Source organism: Sciurus vulgaris, assembly GCF_902686455.1.
Source record: "Sciurus vulgaris genome assembly, chromosome: 11".
Taxonomy (NCBI): Eukaryota; Metazoa; Chordata; class Mammalia; order Rodentia; family Sciuridae; genus Sciurus; species Sciurus vulgaris.
Genome location: NC_136472.1, coordinates 36784366 through 36806047, shown reverse-complemented (window position 1 = coordinate 36806047; position 21682 = coordinate 36784366). Strand labels below are relative to the sequence as shown.

General features: G+C 49.0%; 1 protein-coding gene across 5 annotated transcripts in view; it reads left to right on the top strand.

The window, feature by feature from the left end:
* LDLRAD3 (low density lipoprotein receptor class A domain containing 3) overlaps positions 1-21682 on the top strand; it is a 223884-nt gene that overhangs the window by 15077 nt on the left and 187125 nt on the right. Inside the window, exon 1 of one of the 5 annotated variants that reach the window (XM_079104396.1) lies at positions 9633-10094. The exons of 2 other annotated variants lie outside the window; for them this stretch is intronic. In XM_079104396.1, the coding sequence (XP_078960522.1) occupies positions 9917-10094 (178 nt within the window). In that variant the 5' untranslated portion in view covers positions 9633-9916. Of the gene's footprint in view, positions 1-9632; positions 10095-21682 lie in introns of those variants that run through there. 2 more of the 5 variants (XM_079104392.1, XM_079104393.1) reach the window with 2 other exon arrangements.

Here is a 21682-nt window from a genome sequence, read left to right as displayed (position 1 = left end):
ATCTGGAGGCCTGGCTGAGTGACCCTGTGCCTGTAGCAGAGGCCAGAGGCTCAGGAGCACTTTCCTTGTAAAAGGAGGTTAAGTCTAATCCCAGGCTCATTGCATATTTAGGGAGAGGAGATGAGATCACACGTGCAGGATGCTTTGCCCAGTGCTGACACTTTGTGAACACTTGATGTGTGCTTAAAAATCCGTGTTCTGAGACCGGGTTTGAGGGTTAGGTGTGGCATTAATTTCAGAATCCCCAGTGCGTCAAGGGAGTGGGTACTTCGAAAAGGTTTGTTGAATGACTCTGTGAGTTTCTACTCAGTGACTCTTCAGTTGGCTCAGTTTGTACAGCTGGCTGTGCTACCTTTTCAGTTTCATTTTAAGAGCACTGAGAATTTGGGAGACTGAGGCAGGAGGATCGTGAGTTCAAAGCTAGCCTTAGCAATTAAGTGAGGTCCTAAGCAACTTAGTGAGACCCTGACTCTAAGTAAAATATTAAAATGCTCAGTGGTTAAGTGCAACCCCAATACCAAAAAAAAAGCCTTGAGAACATTTTTAATGAGGAACTACTGTGGTCTTAAAGCAGAGATGAAGACTGTTGATCTACTTGAAAATTTCAGTCTTGAAATTTTTTTTTCCTAGGTACCAGAGATTGAACTCAGGGACACTCAACTCCTGAGCCACATTCCTAGCCCTGTTGTATTTTATTTAGAGACAGGGGCTCACTGAGTTGCTTTATAGAGCCTCACTTTCGCTAAGGCTGACTTTGAACTTGTGATCCTTCTACCTCGGCTTCCCGAGTTGCTGGGATTATGGGTATGCACCACCAAGTCCGGCTAGTCTTGAAATTTCTAATCACTAGCCATGAACTTGAAATTAGATTTTTTTTGTGTGTGTGGCATTTCATTTTCCCATGGACTTTTAAAAAATGTTTTATTCCTATTTTCCTATTTCGAAATGTTCTTCTCTACCTTCCAGATCTTTTTGAAATATTTTCAAATAGCCTTTCTCTTTGGTGGCTCTGAAATCCCCAAGGATTTGCCTTTGAACTTGAGCTTGTCTCTTAGCTCTAGGGACCTTCCCCTTCATGACCTAGGACTGACTGCAGGGCTGGGGCCAGGTAAGATTCCAGAAGCAGAGTCCTGAGAATTCCTGATATATTTTGCTTTTGCTGCTCTTTCCAGCAGCTCCTCTCAGTCCATTTCAGTCTCTACAGACAGGACCTTTTTTCTTTCCACACTTGGGATGGAGGGGGGCATTCCCAACCTGTGGGCCACTGTGAGGACTCAGTGTCTCATGATCATTTAGCGTATGTGACTGTGTGTGGCTCCTAGGGGTTGAGCAGCCGCTCTGGGAGGCTCTGGAAACATCCTGGGCTCTCTGGGGTGCCTCCCATTGTGGAGCCTCAGAGATTAGCCCTAGAAGTGCCCCTTCTCCAAGGATATTTAGGAGAAGACACTGAAGGTTCCCTTTCCTGTGTAAGTTTTACACATTGGAGACGTGGAGAGTGGGAGCAGAATGGAGAGACATGAACATGTCTTTAGACTTGAGTTATTTGCATCCCCAGGACACCACAGGAAGGACAGCGAGTGGATTAAGAGCTCAACATGGGCGGGGAACCAAACAGGGGAGAGGCTGGGTTTATAACATGAGTAAGAACCCGATGCCTCTCAGAAATGGTGCTCTGCGTGAAGATATGGAAATAATGTGCAAAAGACTCAACCGAAAGAAGGCTTCATCAAAAAATACCTCAGTGCAGGGGAGAAGAGAGTGGAGTCATACACTGGCAGGTGGTCAGCACTGTAGGGGGGAAGAAAGCCAGCATCCAAGGACAATGGACTGAAATCCCATTTGGAATCCATTTTTAAATTACTGTCCCCTTGCATTGCCTGAGATTTGGGGATGAAGGTGTGTGTGTGTGTGTGTGTGTGTGTGTACATACCTACATACACACATTGCTTACCTTGGTCCTAGGAAGAAATTCAACAGTGGCTGGGAGAGGTCCTCACACTGTACTGTCCTATCTGGAAGCATGTCACTATTTTTTAAGAACACCTACTGTTCAGTCTTGTGTAAGGTGATGTGGTAGGTGTGGTTGCATATCCAGAGTTTCCCCCTGACCTTAATCAATTAAGAGTTTGTCAAGAGACGGAAAATGAGGGCACAGGTCTCAGAGCTGGGTGCTTTATGGTAGGTGCTGAGCTCAGTGGATTCCAGGATGGCTTGGGCTGGTCCCGGGGCTGGGCAGGTATACATTTGACAGCATATTAGTTTTGCTGGAGTCTTCCAGAACAGAGGGAGGCAAAGATAGAAAGACAACATACTCTACTGTGAATACTCTTCCTATTAAAGGTGTTTCCTATTATTAGGCACTTTCTGTATCCCAGGCCTGGTTTTGTCCAACTCCTTCCAGATCCATAAAAGGTAGGGACTCTTGACATCATAACTTGACCCCGTAGGAGACTGAGGGTCAGAGAGATGGAGCAACTCACTGGGATTTGGGCAGAGACTGGGCTTTGAGCCCTTAGCTTTTCCAGCTCCCAGCAGCCCCTGCTCTGGGCTGGGTTTGGGTGAGGTTGGCCTCCTCTGGGGAGGCTGAGTGAACAAGGGCCTGGCCTGGTCTGTCCCACGTAGGCTGGAGTCAGGCGTGGCCTGGATCTGGAGACCTTTGAGAGCAGTTTCACTTGAAGGGCTAGAGCAGAAACTGGGGATGTAAATGAGCGTTGAGAAATGGAGCTGGGGAGGAAGTGGAGGCAGGTAGGCGAAACTGAGTCCCAGGGCCCTGTGGTTCCCAGGCTTGGTTATTGTGGACCCATAACCTAATGAAAAACGAAAACAAGAGAAATAAAAAAAGTCGGGCTCCTGATGTTGGGTCACTTATTTTTATTTGATCCAATGAGGCCATGAGAAAAATATTATTCTCTGTTAGAACATCACCGCTTGATGAAAGAAATCACATTTTAATAGGAAAATGGAGCAGTAGCTCATCCTCAGAAAACAAGGTGTGGGACACGGTTGGTCCTAGGAAACGCTCACGCTCACCGTCCCTTGGTTCTCTACCCTTGTCGCTGACCAGTGAAGGCGTCGTTGTGGACAGGGTGTTCTTGTAGGACTCCTTTGGATATCGCTGGTGGAGACCGTTCTGTCTGGAGGCTGATGCGAGAGAGGGGGCGCTGGCAGGTGGGGGGATGTGGGTAATTGGCGTTCAGGTCTATGGGTGGTTAGGATTCAGGGAACCGGTTTCTGGAGCAGGGCGGCTTCGCTGTGTGCTGAGGAACTGTCTCCTTCGCAAAGACTGAAGGAAAAACGTCCGAGAAAGGAGAGGGGAAACAGAGGCAAGGAGTGGACCTAATTTTTTTTTTTTTTTTTTAAGCACCTGCCAGGTGTGCCTTCGGAGAGAGAAAGCACTGAATCCTCCTAGAGTGGTTTTGGGGCAGGGACAGCACCACTCCATTTCAGAGGGGGAACCTTGAGCTCTGGGTGTGTTACGTTCCTGCGTCTCCTCACAACCAGGTCACAGCGTCGGGGTTCAGACCGAGTCTGGCACATCCATCTCTTGTCTGCCTGGACCCTAACCCTGGGATGGCACTGGCTTGCTCTCCTGGAGCTTTTTTTCACCAACATTAATTTATTCAGAGGAGTAACAGTAGTGACATGTCCGGGCACTCTGGTATTTCCCTTTGAAACTCATGCAGTTGGTTGTCTTGTGACGATGTCAGGGGGTCCCGTTCCTGACCTGTGGCCTCGGCATTGGGTAAGTGGCAGAGTGGTCTGTCATGTGTGGATCTGCCTTTTATGAGCCATCCTTCCTAGAGTGCATGCCGAGTGTACCCTGGGTGTCCCCAACCCCGCTGCACGATGGTAGACTTCTGTCTGCACGTGGAGTCTGCAGCTCGCAGGAGGGCTTAGACCCTGGGGAAACCCGGTCTCGGAGAGAGGGCAGCAGATCCCCCGTGCCAGCTGTGGCCGGGCTCCTACCCCTGGCCCCGGCCTCCTCAGCCAAGGCTCTTCCTGCCCCCACCACAGATGTGCAGCTCAGGTTGGCGTGAACCCCACGGGGCTTCCCTGAACACTCATAATGGAAGCTTTGAACAGCTGCCCAAGGACGGTTTTCAGATTTTCGGCCGTTTTTCTCTTCTAATGGAAGCTCTGACTGACTAGCTGGTAAATGGGTCCCAGGTTCTCCCAGGCCACTTAACTTCCTAATTTTCAAGCATTATCCGTGGAGAAAATCCACTCTGCAGAAGCTTATGTATGACTTAATGAGCTCAGTCAAAGTCATCCTCAAGTTGTGGGCAGCGGCTCTGATCGCTGCCGGGGGGTTTGGTCTCCACAGTGGCGGGGACGGGAACGGCTTTGCCCATGATTTATTAATCACTTCCTTGGCCGAGCTGGCTCGCCTGACTCCCCTGGGAGCCCGGGGTGGAGGCTGCTCAGGATTAGCCTCGGGAGGGCTGCTAGTCTCAGGGTACCCTGCACTGCTTCCAGGCCTTTGTTTCTGGAAGCTTCTGCTCTGGTGGGCAGCTGTGCTGGACCAGGGGTGCTCACCCAGAGCAAACCCTTTCCAGCTTTCAGAGCAGCCCGTGGGGGCTCTTCCTTGGCAGAACCAGCTCCTGCAGGGAGGGGATGCCTGGGGCCCACGTGCGTGTGCGGGGGTTTCTCTGAGAACCCGCTGATAAGATATGGGCATCACTGACTTGGTACCGAGTAAGTCCTGGTTGGTTTGTTTTAAAAGTCTTAACAACACATCAGCCATGAGGATGCCGGCTTGTTGGCTTTTGGTTTCTTGCTTGTGGTTTTTGTTTTTACGAGGAGCAAAGGGGTAAGCCTGCTCTTCTGGGAGGGAAGCGGCTGTGCAGGGAATGCCATTCTGTGTGTGGGAAGCACCGGCGGCAGGTGACTCAGGGCCCCAGGCGCTGGCCTGGTTGCCTTCCCGCCAGCATCTCCTGAGTCCTCTCGGGTAGGGGTAGTACTTGGAATTGTGTTTCCCCCAAAATATACATGCAAACCCTTGTCCCTAGCACCTTTGAATGCCACCCAACCTAGGTGTGGGGTCTTTTTGGTTGTCATTGGTTAAGATGATCATTCTGCATGAGGGTGACCCTAACGTGACTGACATCTGTTTTTTTTTTTTGGGGGGGGGTACTGGGGATTAAACTCAGGGGCACTCCACCACTGAGCCACATCCCCAGCCCTATTTTGTATTGTATTTAGAGACAGGTTCTCACTGAGTTGCTTGGTGCCTCGCTTTTGCTGAGGCTGGCTTTGAACTCGTGATCCTCCTGCCCCAGCCTCCCAAGCCGCTGGGATTACAGGTGTGTGCCACAGCACCTGGCTACAACTGGCATCATGTTAGTGAGAGCAGCCATAGAGACACACACATGGGGAAGACGCCACATGAAGGCAGAGGCAGAGTCCCGAGTGCTGTATGCACAGGTCAATGGATGCCAAGAATCACCCGCAACCCCAAGCTGGAGAGGCAAGGAGCTATTTTCTCTCAGAACTTCACAGGGAGAGTGGTCCTGCCAACCTTGATTTTAACTCCTATCCTCCAGAACTACAAAATTGTGGATTTCTGTTAAGGCGCTCAGCTGGTGGAAATTATTATGGCAGCTCTTAGAAATAACACAGGTGAACAAGCTAAAGGGGCATATTAACCCCATTTTACAGATGCGCAAATCAGGGCTCAGAGGGGCTAGGCTTCCTGCCCCAGTTCTCAGCTCCTGCGTGGAGACAGGTCATGCCGCCTCCACCATGTCTGTGCTCTCTTCGGTCCGCTGAGCGGGCGAGGTGGAAACTTTCTGAGGCTGGGTATCTAGGACACCTTAATGAACAGTGTCGCCTCCTGGGGAGGTCGCCCAGCTGCAGGGTAGATCTGCGCCGTTTCCTGGGTTCGCTCAGAAGTTTCCCTGAGTGACCTGGAGAGATTTGGTTTCCCTGAAGGGGCACGGAAAGCTTCTTTCTGTCCAGCGTGTCTAAGCGTGGGGTGGAGATTTGATGCCGTTCTCTCCCTGTCAGTGAGGACTGGGGGTGATCCAGGACCAGCCCCATGCTAGAGAAGTCAGCCTGCCTGCCCCAAGTCTGTAGTTGCAGAAGGTGATAACAAAAGGAAGCCATTTCGTACTCATCTCTCTGCTCCTGCCTTCCCCCCACAGCTGGGAGGAACGGTAAGCAGGGGTCAGGTTTTGAAAAGGGCACTCTTCTAAGGGCTTTGGGACACTGAGGGAGGACTTTACTGAGGGCAGTGACATCACTTGTTGGAAGTGTTCTAGGCTTAATTATGTCCCCCAGAATTCATTTGCTGAAGCCCAGTACATCAGAATGCGGTTCCATTTGGAGATAGAGCCTTTTAGAGGCTGTTATGGATGGGTGCAGTGGTGGACGCCTGTCATCCCAGCAACTCGGGAGGCCGAAGCAGGAGGCCCGCAAGTTCCAGGCCTGCCTCAGTAACTTAGCAAAACCCTGTCTCAAAATAAAAAGGGCTGGGGATGTGGCTCAGGAGTAGAGCACCCCTGGGATCAATCCCCAGTATGGGTGGTATAGGTTATTCAGGTAAAATGAGGTCCCGTGAGTGGACTCTAATCCAGTGTAACTGGTGTTCTTCTGAGAAGAGGGAAATTGGGCACTGACACCGGGGGTGCTCCCCACAGAGCAAAGACCGTGTGAGGACACAGCACGAAGGTGGCCATCCAGGCCAAGCAGACAGGGCTCAGGAGAAATCAGCCCTGCCCACAACTTCATCTTGTATTTCTTAGACTTCCAGTCTACTGTGGCATTTTAGGGCAGCCCTAGGGAGCCAATATGGACTCTCAAAAGGTGAATCTAGCAGCAGGGGGCATGGCACGGTGGACATTAGTGTAGCAGGGTCCCCAATGGTGTAGAGCAGATGGGGCCTTGAAATCGGTTAGTGGAACGGGCTGGGGAAGCAGTCCAGGAGGACCCAGGTTCCTGCCTGATGTGGCTGCCCACACTGGGTGTCAGGGATACTGGAGCTGCAGGCCTGGGGAGGAAGACAGGGAGTGGTGGGTGGGAAGCCTGGAGCAGCGGGATTGTGTCAGGAGCCGGGAGGAGAGATCTGGGAGGGGTGGAGATCTGGCCAGCTCCAGCGTCTTGGTGACAGGTGGGTCATGGGCACCAGGGAGAGAGCGTGTGGGGGACAGGTGAGCTTTGTTGAGCTCGGCACAGCTCAGGTAGTAAGGGAAGGTGCTGCTGGGGGAGACTAAGGAGAAGACAGAGCAGAGCACGGAACTGAGAGCCCAGGGAAGTGATCGAAGATGCCATCAGGTCAGGGCTGGGCAGAGGCGAAGGGCTGGGGACCGTCAGCCTGGGAGGCGGGATTCCCGGGGAGAGTGGAGGCCACAAGGGCTTGAGTATTTTTTTAATGGTTGGTTTTGAAATTGGTGGTAGATACGATGTTACGAAATTTGAAAGGAAACAGGGAAGAAATACTTCCCTTCTTCCTTCCTGCTGGTAGGCAGTTACCAGCTTGGAGGAAACTGCCCTCCGATGCTCACAGGGTTCCTGTGGTAGCTATTCGTGTGTGTGTGTGTGTGTGTGTGTGTGTGTGTGTGTAAATAGGTAGTCTGAATTTAACTTGGCAGAATTTCTAGCATAGCATGCAGGCTGTTCTATAAGTAAATGTGTTTATTAATTGGAATTTTTATTATTCTGAAAAAGAAATACACCAGATGGTTCAGTATTTAAAATGTCCACAAAGAGCACAGGAGGAACAGTCCTCCTTTCATTGTGATCTGGTCTCCCCAGTGTCCTCCCTGGAGGCACCTCCGCTTTGTTTTGTTTGGGTTATTGTTTGTTTACTAAATGGATTTCAGAGATCTCTCAGAAGGGAGAGAGAGTCCTCATCCTGTTTTCACAGTTCTTGGTATTCTGTTAAAGGGATGTACCATAAATCATCGCTCCAGTCTCCTATTGATAGACAGGTGGTTCATATCTTTGCTGTGGCACCAAACACTATTTTGTTTGATGGCTTTATAGGTATGTCATTCTAAATATCCACAGAGGCAGAATTGTTGATTTGAGGAGTCAAGTGCGTTTGTAATTTGGATAATTGCTGCCTGATTGTTCTCTAGAGAAACTGTATGAATTTACTCCCCACCAGCAGTACGCGAGGGTGTCATTTTCCACACTGATTTCTAACCCACTGTGTTATCACACATTTTGATCCTACTAGGTAACTGTTGTGTTCCTCTTATAGCAAGTGAGCATCTTTTCAGAAGAGTAAGAACCATTGTAGTTTCTTTTCTACAAGCTGCTTATAGCCTTTCTTTTTTCCTGCTGAGGAATTAATCATATTCTTATTGATTGTAGGAGCTACTTACATATTAAGGAAATCAACTCTTTGTGATACAAGTTGCAGATGCTATTTTCCCTCCAGCAGATTTATTAGTCCTTTCTTTCAGGGCTTCTGGACTTCACGTCACAGTTAGGAAGGCCTTCCTCACTCCAAAATTACATATGAAGATACAACTTGGATTTATTTTTCCTATTTAAGTCTTAAACCCATCTGGAATTATTTTGGTTTCATGTGTGAGTAAGGGACCCAGTGCAATATATTTTTTCCAGGTGGCTACTCTGTTACTGTGATCATTTGTTGAATGACCCCTTCTTGCTCACTGACTTGACCTGTATTCATTTGCTCTTGTGTAACAGTATTGTCACAAACTTCGTGTCTCGAGGCAGCACATGTTGATCGTCACAGTCTCTGGTCAGGAGTCTGAGCGCTGCTCAGCAGGCTCTCTGGAGGCTGAGATCAAGGTGTCCTGGGGAAGGATTCACTTCCAGCCCCCTGTGGTTGCTGGCAGAGTCGATTTCCTTGCAGACAGCTAGGCTAGGGCCTCCTTGTCTTGCTGGCTGTTGGCTGGAGGCGGCTCTAGCGCCTTGTCATGTGGGTCCCCAACACGGCCTCTTGTTTCGTCAAGTCAGCAAGAGAGAGAAAAGACTCCATCATGGCAGGAACCACAGTATGGCCATCTGGTCATGTTTTTCTTATCCTGTCGATTAGAAGGAGGTCACAGTCCCTCCACATGCGGGGTAAGAGGATCACATGTGGGCATGATGCCAGGAGGGGAGAGCATGCCGCGGCCTTGAGGGTCAGCCTGCAGCCCTGCCTTAATTAGGCTCTACATCTCTACGCGTGCTCCAACCTGTCAGCTACGTGGGAGCGAGTGAGGAAGAGGCCCGCTGAGAGGGGGGAAGTTGGTGCCGTGGAGCTGAGCATGTCCTTCCGAGTCCCTGGCCTTGGAGCCTCGCCCTGGCTGGCTGTGGACCTCATTTCATTGAGGCCCTTTGGCTTCAATCCTTGTCTGAACCTGACACAAAGGCTCTGTGTCTCAGGCTGAGAGAACCTAGGAACTGCTTGGGCGAAGCGGAAGCGCGCAGCCTCGCTTCTGTGCACTTGGCCTTGAAGTTCCGTGCTTTATTAGGGATCACGCTCGTATGGATAAATCCGGTTTTCTGGATGCAGCACCGCTGTCACTGAAGGCAGGTGTGCCGTTCCACTTGGGCACGCCGTCCTGGTGGGGTGTGGCAGGTCGCTGGGGGAGCAGTGGTTGTTTTGAGGTGCTGATGAGCAGTGCATCCACCTCCTGGAAGGACAAGAGTGTGCAGAACCGGCATCTGGAGGGAGGCTGGAGATTCTGGCAGCTGCGTCCTCTCCATTATTTCTGTTTTCTCCACATTTCCATAAGTCAATTTTGTTGCCCACAGTTTGCAGCCAAAGAAAGAAAGCCCCCACTGTTCCCTTTCCCAAAAGTCTTTATGGATTGATTGGCCTGCTGAGTGGAGAGAATTTAAACTGGAATTTAAAAGGGATGAGTTAAAGAAAGTTAAAACAAACCGCAGCAAGCCTAGTGCTATGGTGCCTGCTTGGCTCTGAGCTCGGTAGGGAAGGACGGTGTCCTGATTCCTGATGGAAGGATGCGGGAGGGGCGGAGCCAGAGAGCTGGCCTGGAAGACAGCCCCAGGGGAGCGTCAGAACCCTGGAAGGATGTGGAGCCTAGGAGGAACATTTTGGTGGCGTCGGGCTGTGCTGGGGCAGTCCATGAAGAGGGGCTCTTTCTGGAACCAGGCAGTGGGGGAGCTGGCAGGTGCTGGTGGAGGGTCTGTTTTCCCTGGGAGTGTAGGGTGCCGGAAGGGGGAAACTGGGACCATGTCCTGAAGCAGATATGGGTGGTCTCAGTCGGGGGGCTGCTTGGTGGGGGGAGGTGATCTTGGCCAACACCTGCCAGGTGGTTATTTAAACTTGTTATGAGTGACCACAGGGTTGAATTTGAACATGGGGGTGTATGTTAGATCCATGTCCCTGTGCTATCCAGGTAGATAAGTTCTGTGTGTCCAGCTCTTTCTGGATAAAGAGTCAGTGTCCTGGGGAGAAGAAGGGGGCAGGGACTTCAGCTGGCAGGACCTGGGAGCTGGCTGGGGGTAGAAGGGGCTCAGGAGGAGATTGTGCAGGGGAGGAGGATGAGGGGTGGGGGTCTCCCTGGGAACGTGGACGGTCAACTGGGAGGCATTGGTATATCCTGCATACTCACTTCCCTGTCTTCTGGGCCAGTGGATGAATTTGGTTTCATTTACATCCAGCTTACTGAGTTCCAGGCCTTGTGTTAGGCCCTTGGGGTTTCTAGGGTGAGTAACAGACTCTTCTCTCCAGGAACTCATTTTAATTGGGGTAGAGAAGAATACTTCCAAGTATCTGAGGTGGTGTTGGAATAAATGAGATTTCCTTTCACAAAGAGTCAGTTTTAGCTGAATTGTGTTGTGTGGTAACTGAGGTATGTGGGCACGTGTGTGGGTGTGTACTGCTTTGCCTTTTTGTTTTTATTGGTGTCTTGGGAACCTGCATACTTAGAACTGATTTGTAAACTTTTCTGGGGGGTGTTATTGGTCTGTTGAAACTCAAGTGAAATTTAGCACTTCATGAGACAGGAGGATTGCAAGTTCAAAGCCAGCCTCAGCAACTTAGCAAGGCCCTAAGCAACTTACTGAGACCTTGTTCTAAATAAAATATGAAAAGGGCTGGGGATGTGACTCAGTGATTAAGTTCCCCTGGGTTCAGTCCCCTGTACCAAACGAACAAACAAACAAACAAGAAAACTGTACCACTCAAGCACATGTATGGTGGTTGAGTGACTTTCAGAAAGTGCTGGAAGTAGTTCGACATTGGTGATTCAGGCTCCATTTCTTATGTGCTTCTCTGCAACCTCGTCACCCAAGATGACTGCTTGAGTACCAGCCATGGCATCTGAATTCCAGCTGGAGGAAGGCAATAGGAAGGATCTTTCTTGGAGCACTCAGGCAGAACTTCTACTCAATCCCATTGGCCAAAAGTTAGTCTCATGACCACACTTTGTTGTAAACTTGATGGGGGAATGTGCTCTTAGTAATTAGTAATTTACATAATATGGGAGGGGAGGGGTTTGCATGTTCACAACTCAGTTTGGAAGGGGAAAGGATCAAATAGAAGTTTACTTCTGCAAACCTGTTTTTGGGAAACTGGTTTAGAGGGTATAGTGGTGAGTTAAAGAAAATATGTTACCCTCCCAAGTGCCTTCAGTAGGGAAGTAAGCGGTACCCTGGCAGCATCCAGGCAGGTAGATACTCAGTTATGTTCCTGTCTTTGTCGGTTTGGTTGCTATAACAAAATACCTTAGACTGGGTAATTTGTCAACAATGGAAGTTTACTGCTCACAGATCTGAAGGCTAGGAGGTCCAAATCAAGGTACCAGCAGATCCGATGTCTGATGAGGGCCCCGTGCCATAGATGGTGCCTTCTTGCTGTGTCCTCACATGGTGGAAGGGAAAAAACTCCTTCAAGCTTCTTATTTATAAGGCCCAAGTCCCATTAGAGTCTTCTTGACCTAATGAGCTGCCAGAGGCCCTGCCTGTTAATAGGATCACCCCGGGGAGTGGATTCAACACTTGAGTTTTGCGGGGACACGAACATCCAGTCCTCGGCTGGGCTCTGGTTAGAGAAAATGGGTGGTGGTTTCAGGCCAGACCTGAATGTCACCGGTCACTGTGGGTGGCACCTGGCTTGTGGATGTGGATTTGTGTGGGAGACTCTGTGGGACATGCCGTGGAAGGAGGTGCCTGGGGGGGTCTTTATTGATTTCACGGCGGCTGTGATTCTATAGAATGATGCCTGCTGAGCCAGCTGGACAGGAATAACTAAGTGCTCTCTCATTTTGGAGGAGGAAGGAATTGGCTCTGAAGGGTGTCCCCCTTTGGATCAAAGGCAGCGTGGAAACCGTAGCCCTCTGAGTCCTGCCTGACCCCAGCCTCATTCTCCCAGGGGTTCGAGTGCCTGCACTTCTGAGCCACAGAGCTAGCACCTGCTTGGGGGGCCCAGTGGCCCCGGGCAGAGCAGCCTGCTTCATCGCCGGCAAGGTCCGCGGATCCTGTAATGCCATGGTGAAGTGTCTCTTTGAGCACCTGTCAGCTCTCCTGGTGCACAGGCCCCTGGGTTCAGGGTGGGACTGCTGCCACATCCCCAGCTCTGCTGTGCTCAGGCCTGTGGTCTTCCCCACTGTGCAGCCGGCAGGGCCCCCCTGCCCAGCAGTCTGCCAGCATTTCCTGTCCCCTGAGGCCGGAGGTCTCACCTAAGCAGGAAGCATCGGAAGCATCCCTTTTCCTAGAAATGATTATGGAGCTGGAAAAGCCAGTTAAAAGGTAAATCGATCACCAGCTGAGTCCAGGAGCATCCCCAACCTGATACATTTAAATTTTAAACACCCACGGGTCTCTAATGGCCGGGTGCTCTGAGTTGGGAGGGAGTCAGTCTCGCTTATACTTCATGCTGCTTATACTTCAAGGGGCATGGTGATGGGTATATTTCTTCCCTAAACTTGGGCTCATTTGATTTGTTGGGTGTTTTTTACACATTTCTCCTTTACTAATGAATGCTAGAATCTCAAATTGGAAGAGGGCTTTTTAATAAGGCAGACTGACTTTCAGCCATGTTCTGGCATCTTCCTCTCATCATCGAGCTGTTTTTCTTCCCACACATTGAAGAAAGCCCCACTCCAGGTCTGGGGTGGTAGCTGGGGTGTTGCCTTCTTAGCCACGAAGAGGAAAGAGAGGAATGAGGAGGCCCAGGCTGTACAGACCAACTTGGCAGCTCCCCCTAGTAATGGCCCCCCAGGTGGGATGATGTGGTTTCTGCTCTGAGTGCTCTGGTTGAGTGGCCCCAGCTCCCACATGGGATAGCACTGGGTTAGAGTTGATCACAGGACAGCCCAGGCAGGGGGACATTCTGAGAGGTGTTTGCAAGGAAACACCCAGCTATAACAGTTCCTTAGTTTGCTGCTTGATTGTCTTGGGCTCCACCAACCTGTGACCTCTCTGACCTTGGGAACTGAAGTTGCATTTTTTGGCAGCTTCCTAGGATGTGGACATGTGTGTGGCATGATGTCGTGCCCTCTCAGGGTGGCCTTGGTCTGCTCCTCCAGGCAGGGCTGGGTGTAGAGTTGAGGTACCCTGGACCTTGTGCCTCTGTGCTGAGGCATGTGGTATTGATGTCCTACTGGGGCAAGTTCGACGAATTAGTGGCTCCTTCCCACGAAGATGCTTCTGGCTCTTGGCTTCAGCCTGACTTGCAACTGTTCTCCGAGGCACATCCTCTTCCATTCTCTTTGACCACCTGTTTATCAGTGCCAAACTTCATCTAGAATTTTAGAGAAAGGGGCTGTTATCCCTCCACTGGAAATATCAAAGCTGGCTTGGAGCCCTCCTGTCTTTAAAATAACAGGGCGATGGAAAGTTTTAAGAAATGGAGTCTCTTAATTGAGCCTTAATTTCCATTGAAGTATTTTTATAAGATTTACAACTGTGTTTAGTAGCTCTTTAATGATATCGTCAATTTGCATAATGCTGATTATCCAGGCAATTCTAAGTCATTTATAGCTACGTGTTCATTACCAGGTGGCAGATATTACCCCATTTCATTGCTGGGGAAATTGAGGCTTTTTATAGAGAAATAAATGACCCATAGGTGATCAGGTTGCAGGATTCCCTAGCATACTTCATGCCTTTATGCCTTGACTGTGTTAGGATGGGCGGGCCCTTGTCAGGGGACTGGTCCACTGGCTGCCTGGTTGGTGAGTTAATTGATTTGAGTTATTCCTTTTGGAAATGGGATTTCTGTTTCTCTTTGTACGTCTAAAATGGAAATTGTAGTCCATTTAGCTCCCCCACTGTGAAGGTTAATGAATGAATGTGAACTCTGTTGAACAGTCAGGGAGAAGGACACTATGAGAAATGGTTTTTATTAATGATAAACTGGAGCTCAGCTATGGGGCCTCATGAAAATGTGCAGTTTTCCAAACGTGGATGGCAGGGGCTGATGAGGCTTTGTCTACTTACTCCCCATCCAGATCCATCTGGGCTCAGGACTTCTTTTATCATATTTTTCCCATGAAAGCAGGTGTTTTGAAATAGCTTGTTACCAAATCACAGTTATTAACCGTTCACTATTATATTTACAAGGCAGGTTTCCACTGGAAGTAAGTAGTTATCGCTACCACACGTATGTGTTTTGGTTTCAGCCAAGGAGAAAGATTTGACATGTTGGTTGTTTAATATTTAGGCAAATGGACAATTTGGGCTGCTGCTTTTGAACTAGTCTTGGGAGTTTGGGCACCTCCAATTGCTTGGGAACCCCAGTTTGGAAATTATTATTGTAAACCCTTGGGAAATTGTTGACCTCCAGGGGAGTTAGAGTGTTAATCATGTAGATTTTGGTTTTCATATTGGCTAGGAGAAATCTCATATGTAGTAGTCTCCCCTCATCTAAGAAGGGTCTGTTCCAAAATCCTCAGCAAATGCTGAAAACTGCAGATAATATCAAACCCTTTGTATGAGTGAAATGGCTGCTAAGTGACTATTGGGCAGGTAGTGTATACAACATGGATACGCTGGACACAAGGATGATTTACAACCCAGGCAGGGGGGAGTGAACTGGTGCAAGATTTGATCATGGTACCCAAGACAGTGTGAGATATAAAACTTATACTTTTTTGTTTGTTTGTTTCTGGAAATTTTTATTTAATATTTTCAGATGGTAGTTGACCTCAGCTTACTAATACTTCAGGAAGTGAAATCAAGGATCATGGGAACTTATTGTACAAGAAGAAAAAAAAAAAAAAGAATGTGGAAAATATTTGTGTCTGGGATTATGGTCACTTGGAACTATGACTGGGCACTTTCAGTTCTCTGTGGTCATGGTCACTAGGTCACATTTTGGGGAAATACAGAGGGCAGTGAGGAGGTAGGGTCTGGGGAAGGCAGGATTATGGTGAGAACAAGGGCTCACATGCTGAGCGTCAGGGGACCAGAGCTGAATGACCTTGGCCATGTCATGTAACCTTTCTGGTCTCAATGTCTTCGTCTGTAAGACGGAGGCAATAATTACCTTAGTGAGTGTTTTTGAGGCTTAAATGGAATGTTTGATTTTTAAAAAAGTAGAATTCCATAAAATAACTCCTGGGGATCCCAGACCATGGTGGTTGAGAAGGTTTGTTTTCAGATCCTCATGTTTTGAGAGTACACGTCTCTCATGTCCATTTAGGTGATCCTGTTGCTGTGACCGCCACCCCTCTCTTTGGGGATGGAAATTAACTCAGGGGTCCTCTCTGCCTGCAGTCCACCAAAACCACCCTGAGGTCAACAGTTCCCCTGGCAGATTGGCCTTGGACTCCCTGGGTGTTTGGCTTCTCTTGTGGAGCTGGCCAGGAGCCCACTGTAGCCCTGCCCAGCCCTGACTGTGACATGGGCGTGCATGGGGGTGTTCCAGGTGCACTTTCCTTGGGTCACATAGCTGCATGTTCTACTCATGGTTCTCCCGCTCGAAGCTAAGTAAACCTCATGGACTGGGAACTGGAGCAACTTGCGCCTTGCCACCAGTGATGTCTTGCGGCTGTCCTGGGCTGCAGTAGGCAGCGCCACGAGCAGGGTCGCGCCGTGTCCACACTGAGGCCCATGCTGCACACAGCCAGCTCCCAGGGAGAGTTTCCTGTGGGTGTGGGTTTTCCTGTTGACTGGGGGAATCTCCGGAACAGTGATCTTTCCTTATCCGAGGGGGACGTGTTCCAAGATCCCTGGTGGCTTCAACAGTAGAAGTTTGTCGTCCTTCAGTTCTTGGGGCCTGGGATCAAGGTTGGTGCCTGCTGGGGGCCCTGAGGGGGACTCTGCTCCCTGCCTGTCCGTAGTGTCAGGGTGACTCCAGGCAGCCTCTGGTGTACTTGGGTGGTGGAAGCATCCTTTGGTCTTGCCTGCATCTTCTGATGTTCTTCCTGTGTCTCCCCATGGCCTTCCCTGCGTCTGACCTGTCTGTGTCCTAGTCCCCTCTTCTTCCCTAATGACCTCATTTTTATTTGATTAACTATGTAAGGACCTTGTCGCATCGATAGCAACACACCGAGGTATTGAGGCTTAGGACTGCAGCCTTTTGCTCTCGGGAGACATGTTTCAACCTGCAACAGGCATGTTTTGCTAATTTTCACAAAGGCACCTGCTACTTTCCAAGCCATGCTGGACATGACCAGAGGGGCTCCTTTGACACATTCACCTGAGGGCGTGTGTGGGTAGTTGCCACCTGCCCAAGGGTCTGTCTTCCTCCTTCCCCTTTTCCTGTCCATGTCCAAGTGCAGCCTGAAGACAGCTCGACTCCTCCCCGTAGCATACCTGGCTGTCCTCTTCCTCTCTCAAGGCCATTACTCTGGTACACCTTGTGACGTTTCTGGTTGCTCCTTTGAATTCGTCCTGAGAACTTGCTTGAGTATTCCATCTATTTGGACCTTATTTCCTTACTTCTTTTGTAAGCACTTTGAAGACAAGAACCATATCTGCTCTATTGTGGGTATGTTGGGCTAAATATATCACAAAATTAATTTTGCCTCTCTTTTTTGTATATGTATATTTTTTGGTTGTGGATGAACCTTTATTGTCATTTATTTATTTCTATGTGGGTGCTGAGGATCGAACCCAGTGCCTCACACATGCTAGGCAAGCGCTCTACCACTGAGCCCCAACCCCAGCCCTAATTTACATCTTTTAATTAATTTATTTTTTAATAATGTGGCAGTTGGAAGCATTTAAGTAAATAGGGGTTTGCACTGTATTTCTTTCGGATAGGCCTGGTTCCTGCTCACTCCCTGTATGCATAGAACAAAGTGCAAGAACTTGCCTGGGCTTGAGGCTGGTTGAGGGTTGCCTGTCAGAGTACCTCAGGCAATGCTTGACCCCCTGCAGAGCTGTGTGGTGGGTTGAAGGATGGCCCCCCTAAAGGTATGTCCATCCAGAACCTGTGAGTCTGACCTTATGTGGAAAAAGCACAATGAAGTTGAGCATCTTGATATGAGATCATCCTGGATCATCCAGGTGGGCCCCAAAGTCAGTGACAAATGTCCTCTAAGAAGAGGGGAAGTGCAGATAGAGGAGAAGGCAGCGTGAAGATGGAGGCAGGGACTGGAGTAATCGTGTGATGGTTCTGCACCAAGGACAGCTGGCCACCTACCACCAGAAGCTAGGAGAGAGGCATGGGATGGCTTCTCCTTCAGAGCTTCCAGGAGGAGCCAGCCTTGCTGACGCCTGGGGCTCAGACATCTCTCTTCCAGAACAGTGAGAGAATAAGCGAACTGTTGTTTTAGGTGACCCTGTCTCTAGTCATTTGTTGTAACAGCCCTAGGAAGCCAGCATCTGGGGAAATGGGAGTGGCAAGCTCACCAGTCTTGATGACTAGGAGAGAGGAGTTCTCTGAAAGGACCAGAGGAAGCCCACAGTGAAAGGCCTGGCCATCGTGGACCACTGCCCTGCCTGAAGATCATTCTAGAAAGCACAAGTGATGGTGTATATGAAGTATCTGCAAACTTCCCACAGTGAAGAAAGTTTTCCTATGACCTTGGAAGGTGCTGGCCTCTGCCCTTAGCCTCGAAGATGAAGTGGAGGCAGTATTCCTTTGTGCCAGTCATTGTGGCCATCTCAAGATGCTTGGTGTCTAGGCCTTGTGAGATGACCCACCAGGGTTTCGGTTATTGTCTCTATTCATATTGTTGGCTGAGGAAAGAAGAGGAACAGTTTGTTCATTCTGAGGGTTTTTTCTGCTTGAGGAGAAAACTTGTGTCTTCTTGGGGCTCATTAAATACTTGCTAAACTGGATCACTCCATTTTGGGGAAAACAGCTTGACTTGCTGCTTTACCTAGAGATTTTGGGTTCCTATCAACAATTTTAGAAAGAGACCTCACACAACGAACCGTGAAGTAAACATCTTTAGCCCATGTACAGCAGACTTCTTGGCCAGTATTTTTATTTACAGGGAAGAGAAAAAGACATTTGTGGATTGTTTATAGTGCATCAGGGGTTTTTGCATAATCGTTGAAGTTAATCCTCAGGCCAGGCCTGTGAAGTACTCTTATTGCTCTGATTTATAGACAGGGATCCCGTCTCTGAGAAGTGAATTGATTTGTCTGGGGGCATACAGTAAGTGGGAGAGTGGAGCCCCACCCAACCAAGCCATTGTCAGAACCAAGGGTTTTTTTCTCTAAGGAAATGTTTACATCCAAGCTAAAGGTTTGAGCCAGGTGATCTGGGCTGCTTTGGTTGTGTGGGGTGAGTTGGGTGCGGCCCCTCCCCCTGGCCCCTCCCAGCTCGGCCACATCTTTTGAACATCTCTGTTTTACTTGGTTCCTCCCCCACCCTCCCTCTCTCTGTGGATTTTCCTTGGATTTGTGGCTTGAGTTATTAACTCTCGAGTGTTCTGAACTTTTCAGGTTAGGAACTGTAGTAAACACCATGGGAGAGGGTATCTCTGCAGATCCCATGAGGTGGCCTTCCTTGCTAGAGGTGAGACTTTCTGGAATTTGGGATGAAACTCTGCCCGGGGACCTTTTAGCACTTGGTGCTGGTCAGTCTCAGAGGAAGGCAGAAGTGAGTTACTCTGGTAGAGTTCAAGTTATGGTGTGAGAAAGGAACAGAAGGTAGGCTGGGAGGGGCCTGAAGAGAGGGACAGGGAGCAGTATACCCTGCTGTCACTGTCTGGAGGGTTGGTAATTGACAGGAGAGGTAGACTGATGAGTCTGGGCAAGAATGCTTCCCTTTTCATGAGAAATGGTCATATACTAAACATTTGCCAGGTCCAGGATGGTCCAGGCCCCACAGGCAAAGGATCGCAGAGGTGAAACAGTCTCTCCTCCTCATAGAGCCTTTCCGGGTGTAGCTTGAGGACACTTGTTTAGCTTTAGGAAGAGGCTCAATTCTGGAGACAGTTTCTACATGCAATGCCTTGAATGGGTTATTGGAAAGATAATTCATTTCAGTTTTTAAAGTGTCCTTCGGTATAGAGGCAAAGAAATCATTTGAACAGAACTCGTATAACGTATTATAAATTCTTCACCAGAATATTCTTGATGTTCAGGGTCAAAGAATTACTTAGTTTTATCTTGGAATTCAACCATTCTTTATAGTGATAGCATGTGTAAGAATGTGTGTTAGATCATGTGTTAGTCAGGATAGCATAGGTCTATGCTGCCATAACAAATTTCCCCCCAACTTTGTTGATGTAACACATAGAAGTTTAATTTTCACTTACCTGAAGGCCCTGCCGGTTGAATGGCAGGTGTGGGGAGGGGATTCTACTTCTCATAATTGCTTGGACCCTGCTGTTGGAGGGTCTGCTGCCTGGAATGTTGTCACAACAGGGGAAGAGCTCTGAGTAGCCACCCTGTGCTGGTTTTTCTGTTCCTCACCCTGTTGGCGATGTCATCTTTCCCTGCATTCTACTGATTTAGATTACTTAACGTGACCTGGCCTAACCTGGGAGCTAGGGGACAGTGCAGTTGGACTTTGAGATGAGTGCTTCTCTGCCAGAGATAACACACAGTTCCCCCGGTGCTGTGGAGCTCCCTGAATCGAATGAAACTCGGGCTTGAGTAGTGTGGGGCCATTGACTGGGTGACGAGATGAACCCTGGAGCTCCTCAAAGCCAGGGCTGGTCTCTGTCTCACTGGACCTCAGCCTCACACTTTCTCAGCACTCATCCGATGCTGGTCGAGTTGAGTGCTATGAGCCATTTAAAATCTGTTCTGGGTTTTGGTCTGATTTGCAGGGCAGCCTGCTTTATAGAAGTCTTGCTATTGTGGCCATCTGCTTAGTGAATGTTCCTGCCACCTGTCTTGGAGGTGGGTCAAATACCAGTTATGGCAGGTTCCAGTATTTTACCACCAGAGTCTCTGCATGTTTTAAGGGTCATCTCCTTAAAGACCTTCTCATGGGGAACCTTTTCCACACATAGTGGCAGAATTCAGTGCTTGCTCGCTGGTAATGAGGTGAGGGTGTTGGAGTTAGACCACTTTGGCCTGAATTCTAGTTCTTCCACTTGATCTTTAGGTGACTTTGAACTAGTTAGTTAATCTTCTTGAGCCTTAGTCTTCCCATCTATTAAGAGGGTGGGAGGGAGAGATGAGGATAAGAACACCTGCGTGTTTTCAAGGGTTCTATTCATAGATTCGTTTGCCATAACAAATTCTTACAAGCTGGCTGCCTAAAAGGAAGTTTATTCTCTCAGAGTTCTGGAGGACACAGGCCCGAAATCAAGGTGTTCCAGGGTTGTTCCTTCTGGAGACTCTGAGAGAATCCATTCCAGGCCCTTCTCCTGGCTCCTGCAGGCTGCAGGCACCCCTTGGCATTCCTTGCTGTGCACCTGACCGACTCGAATCTCCATGTTCATGTGGCTTCTTCCCTAGGGGAGTGTCTGGTTCCTTCTTATGAAGATACCAGCCATTGCATTAGGACCCACCCTGATCCAGTGTGACCTCTTCTTAACTAGACTATTTCTCCAAAGACCCTCTTCCCAAGCAAGCTTACATCCACAGGTATTGGAGGTGAGGCCTTGAACATGCCTTTTGGGGAACTCGGTTCTACTCACTCAATGGCATGATAAAGTACTAATGCAGCTCTCCATGTCGCAGGCCTTCCCTAAATGGTACTTTTCATTCCCCTTCTGTGTCGAGTGTTTGGGAAAGCCTTCGTGGAACTAACTGAATTTTGCTGTTTTTTTCAGAGACCTTTGAGGTTATTGTACAAATAAAACCGGAGTGATTTCTGTTGCTCTTTGGTAATTCACAGCTTTTAGTTGCAGTATGCGTTCTAGGATGTGTGCGGAGCTGCCATGCATCTCAATTACAGAAGACGCTTGGCATTCGGATTTTGAGCGACTTGAGCCGGGTGCTGTCATGGTTTCCTTCTGGCACTTTTGTCTTGCTTAACGATGCAAAACAGAAAATGCACACAAATGGTTCCCCAAAATGAGGCCTGTCGTTATTGCTTCTTTTACCTCCGGGGCCCCAAACTGCAGAAGCTTATTCACTGCAAAGGAATGAGGGCTCTAAATCTCCTGCCTTCATATATTACATTCCGAATTACAGTCGAACATGGCGAAATTAATTGTGGCCAAGGCAGGGAAGACAGGAAAGAAACCTATAATGGTTTATCATATTTAGTAGGCTTTGTGAGGGCTGTAAATTTGAGGTATATAGGAATTGTATTTATTCCTTAGATTTTGCAAATGTCTCATGTTTCCTTTTCCTTGACGGTGGCAGGTTCTTCCAGACCGAAGGGTCTCTGCTGTTGAAGCGGCAAAGGGGGCATCCTAGAGATGCGGACCCCTACGGAGCTGTCCCTCTC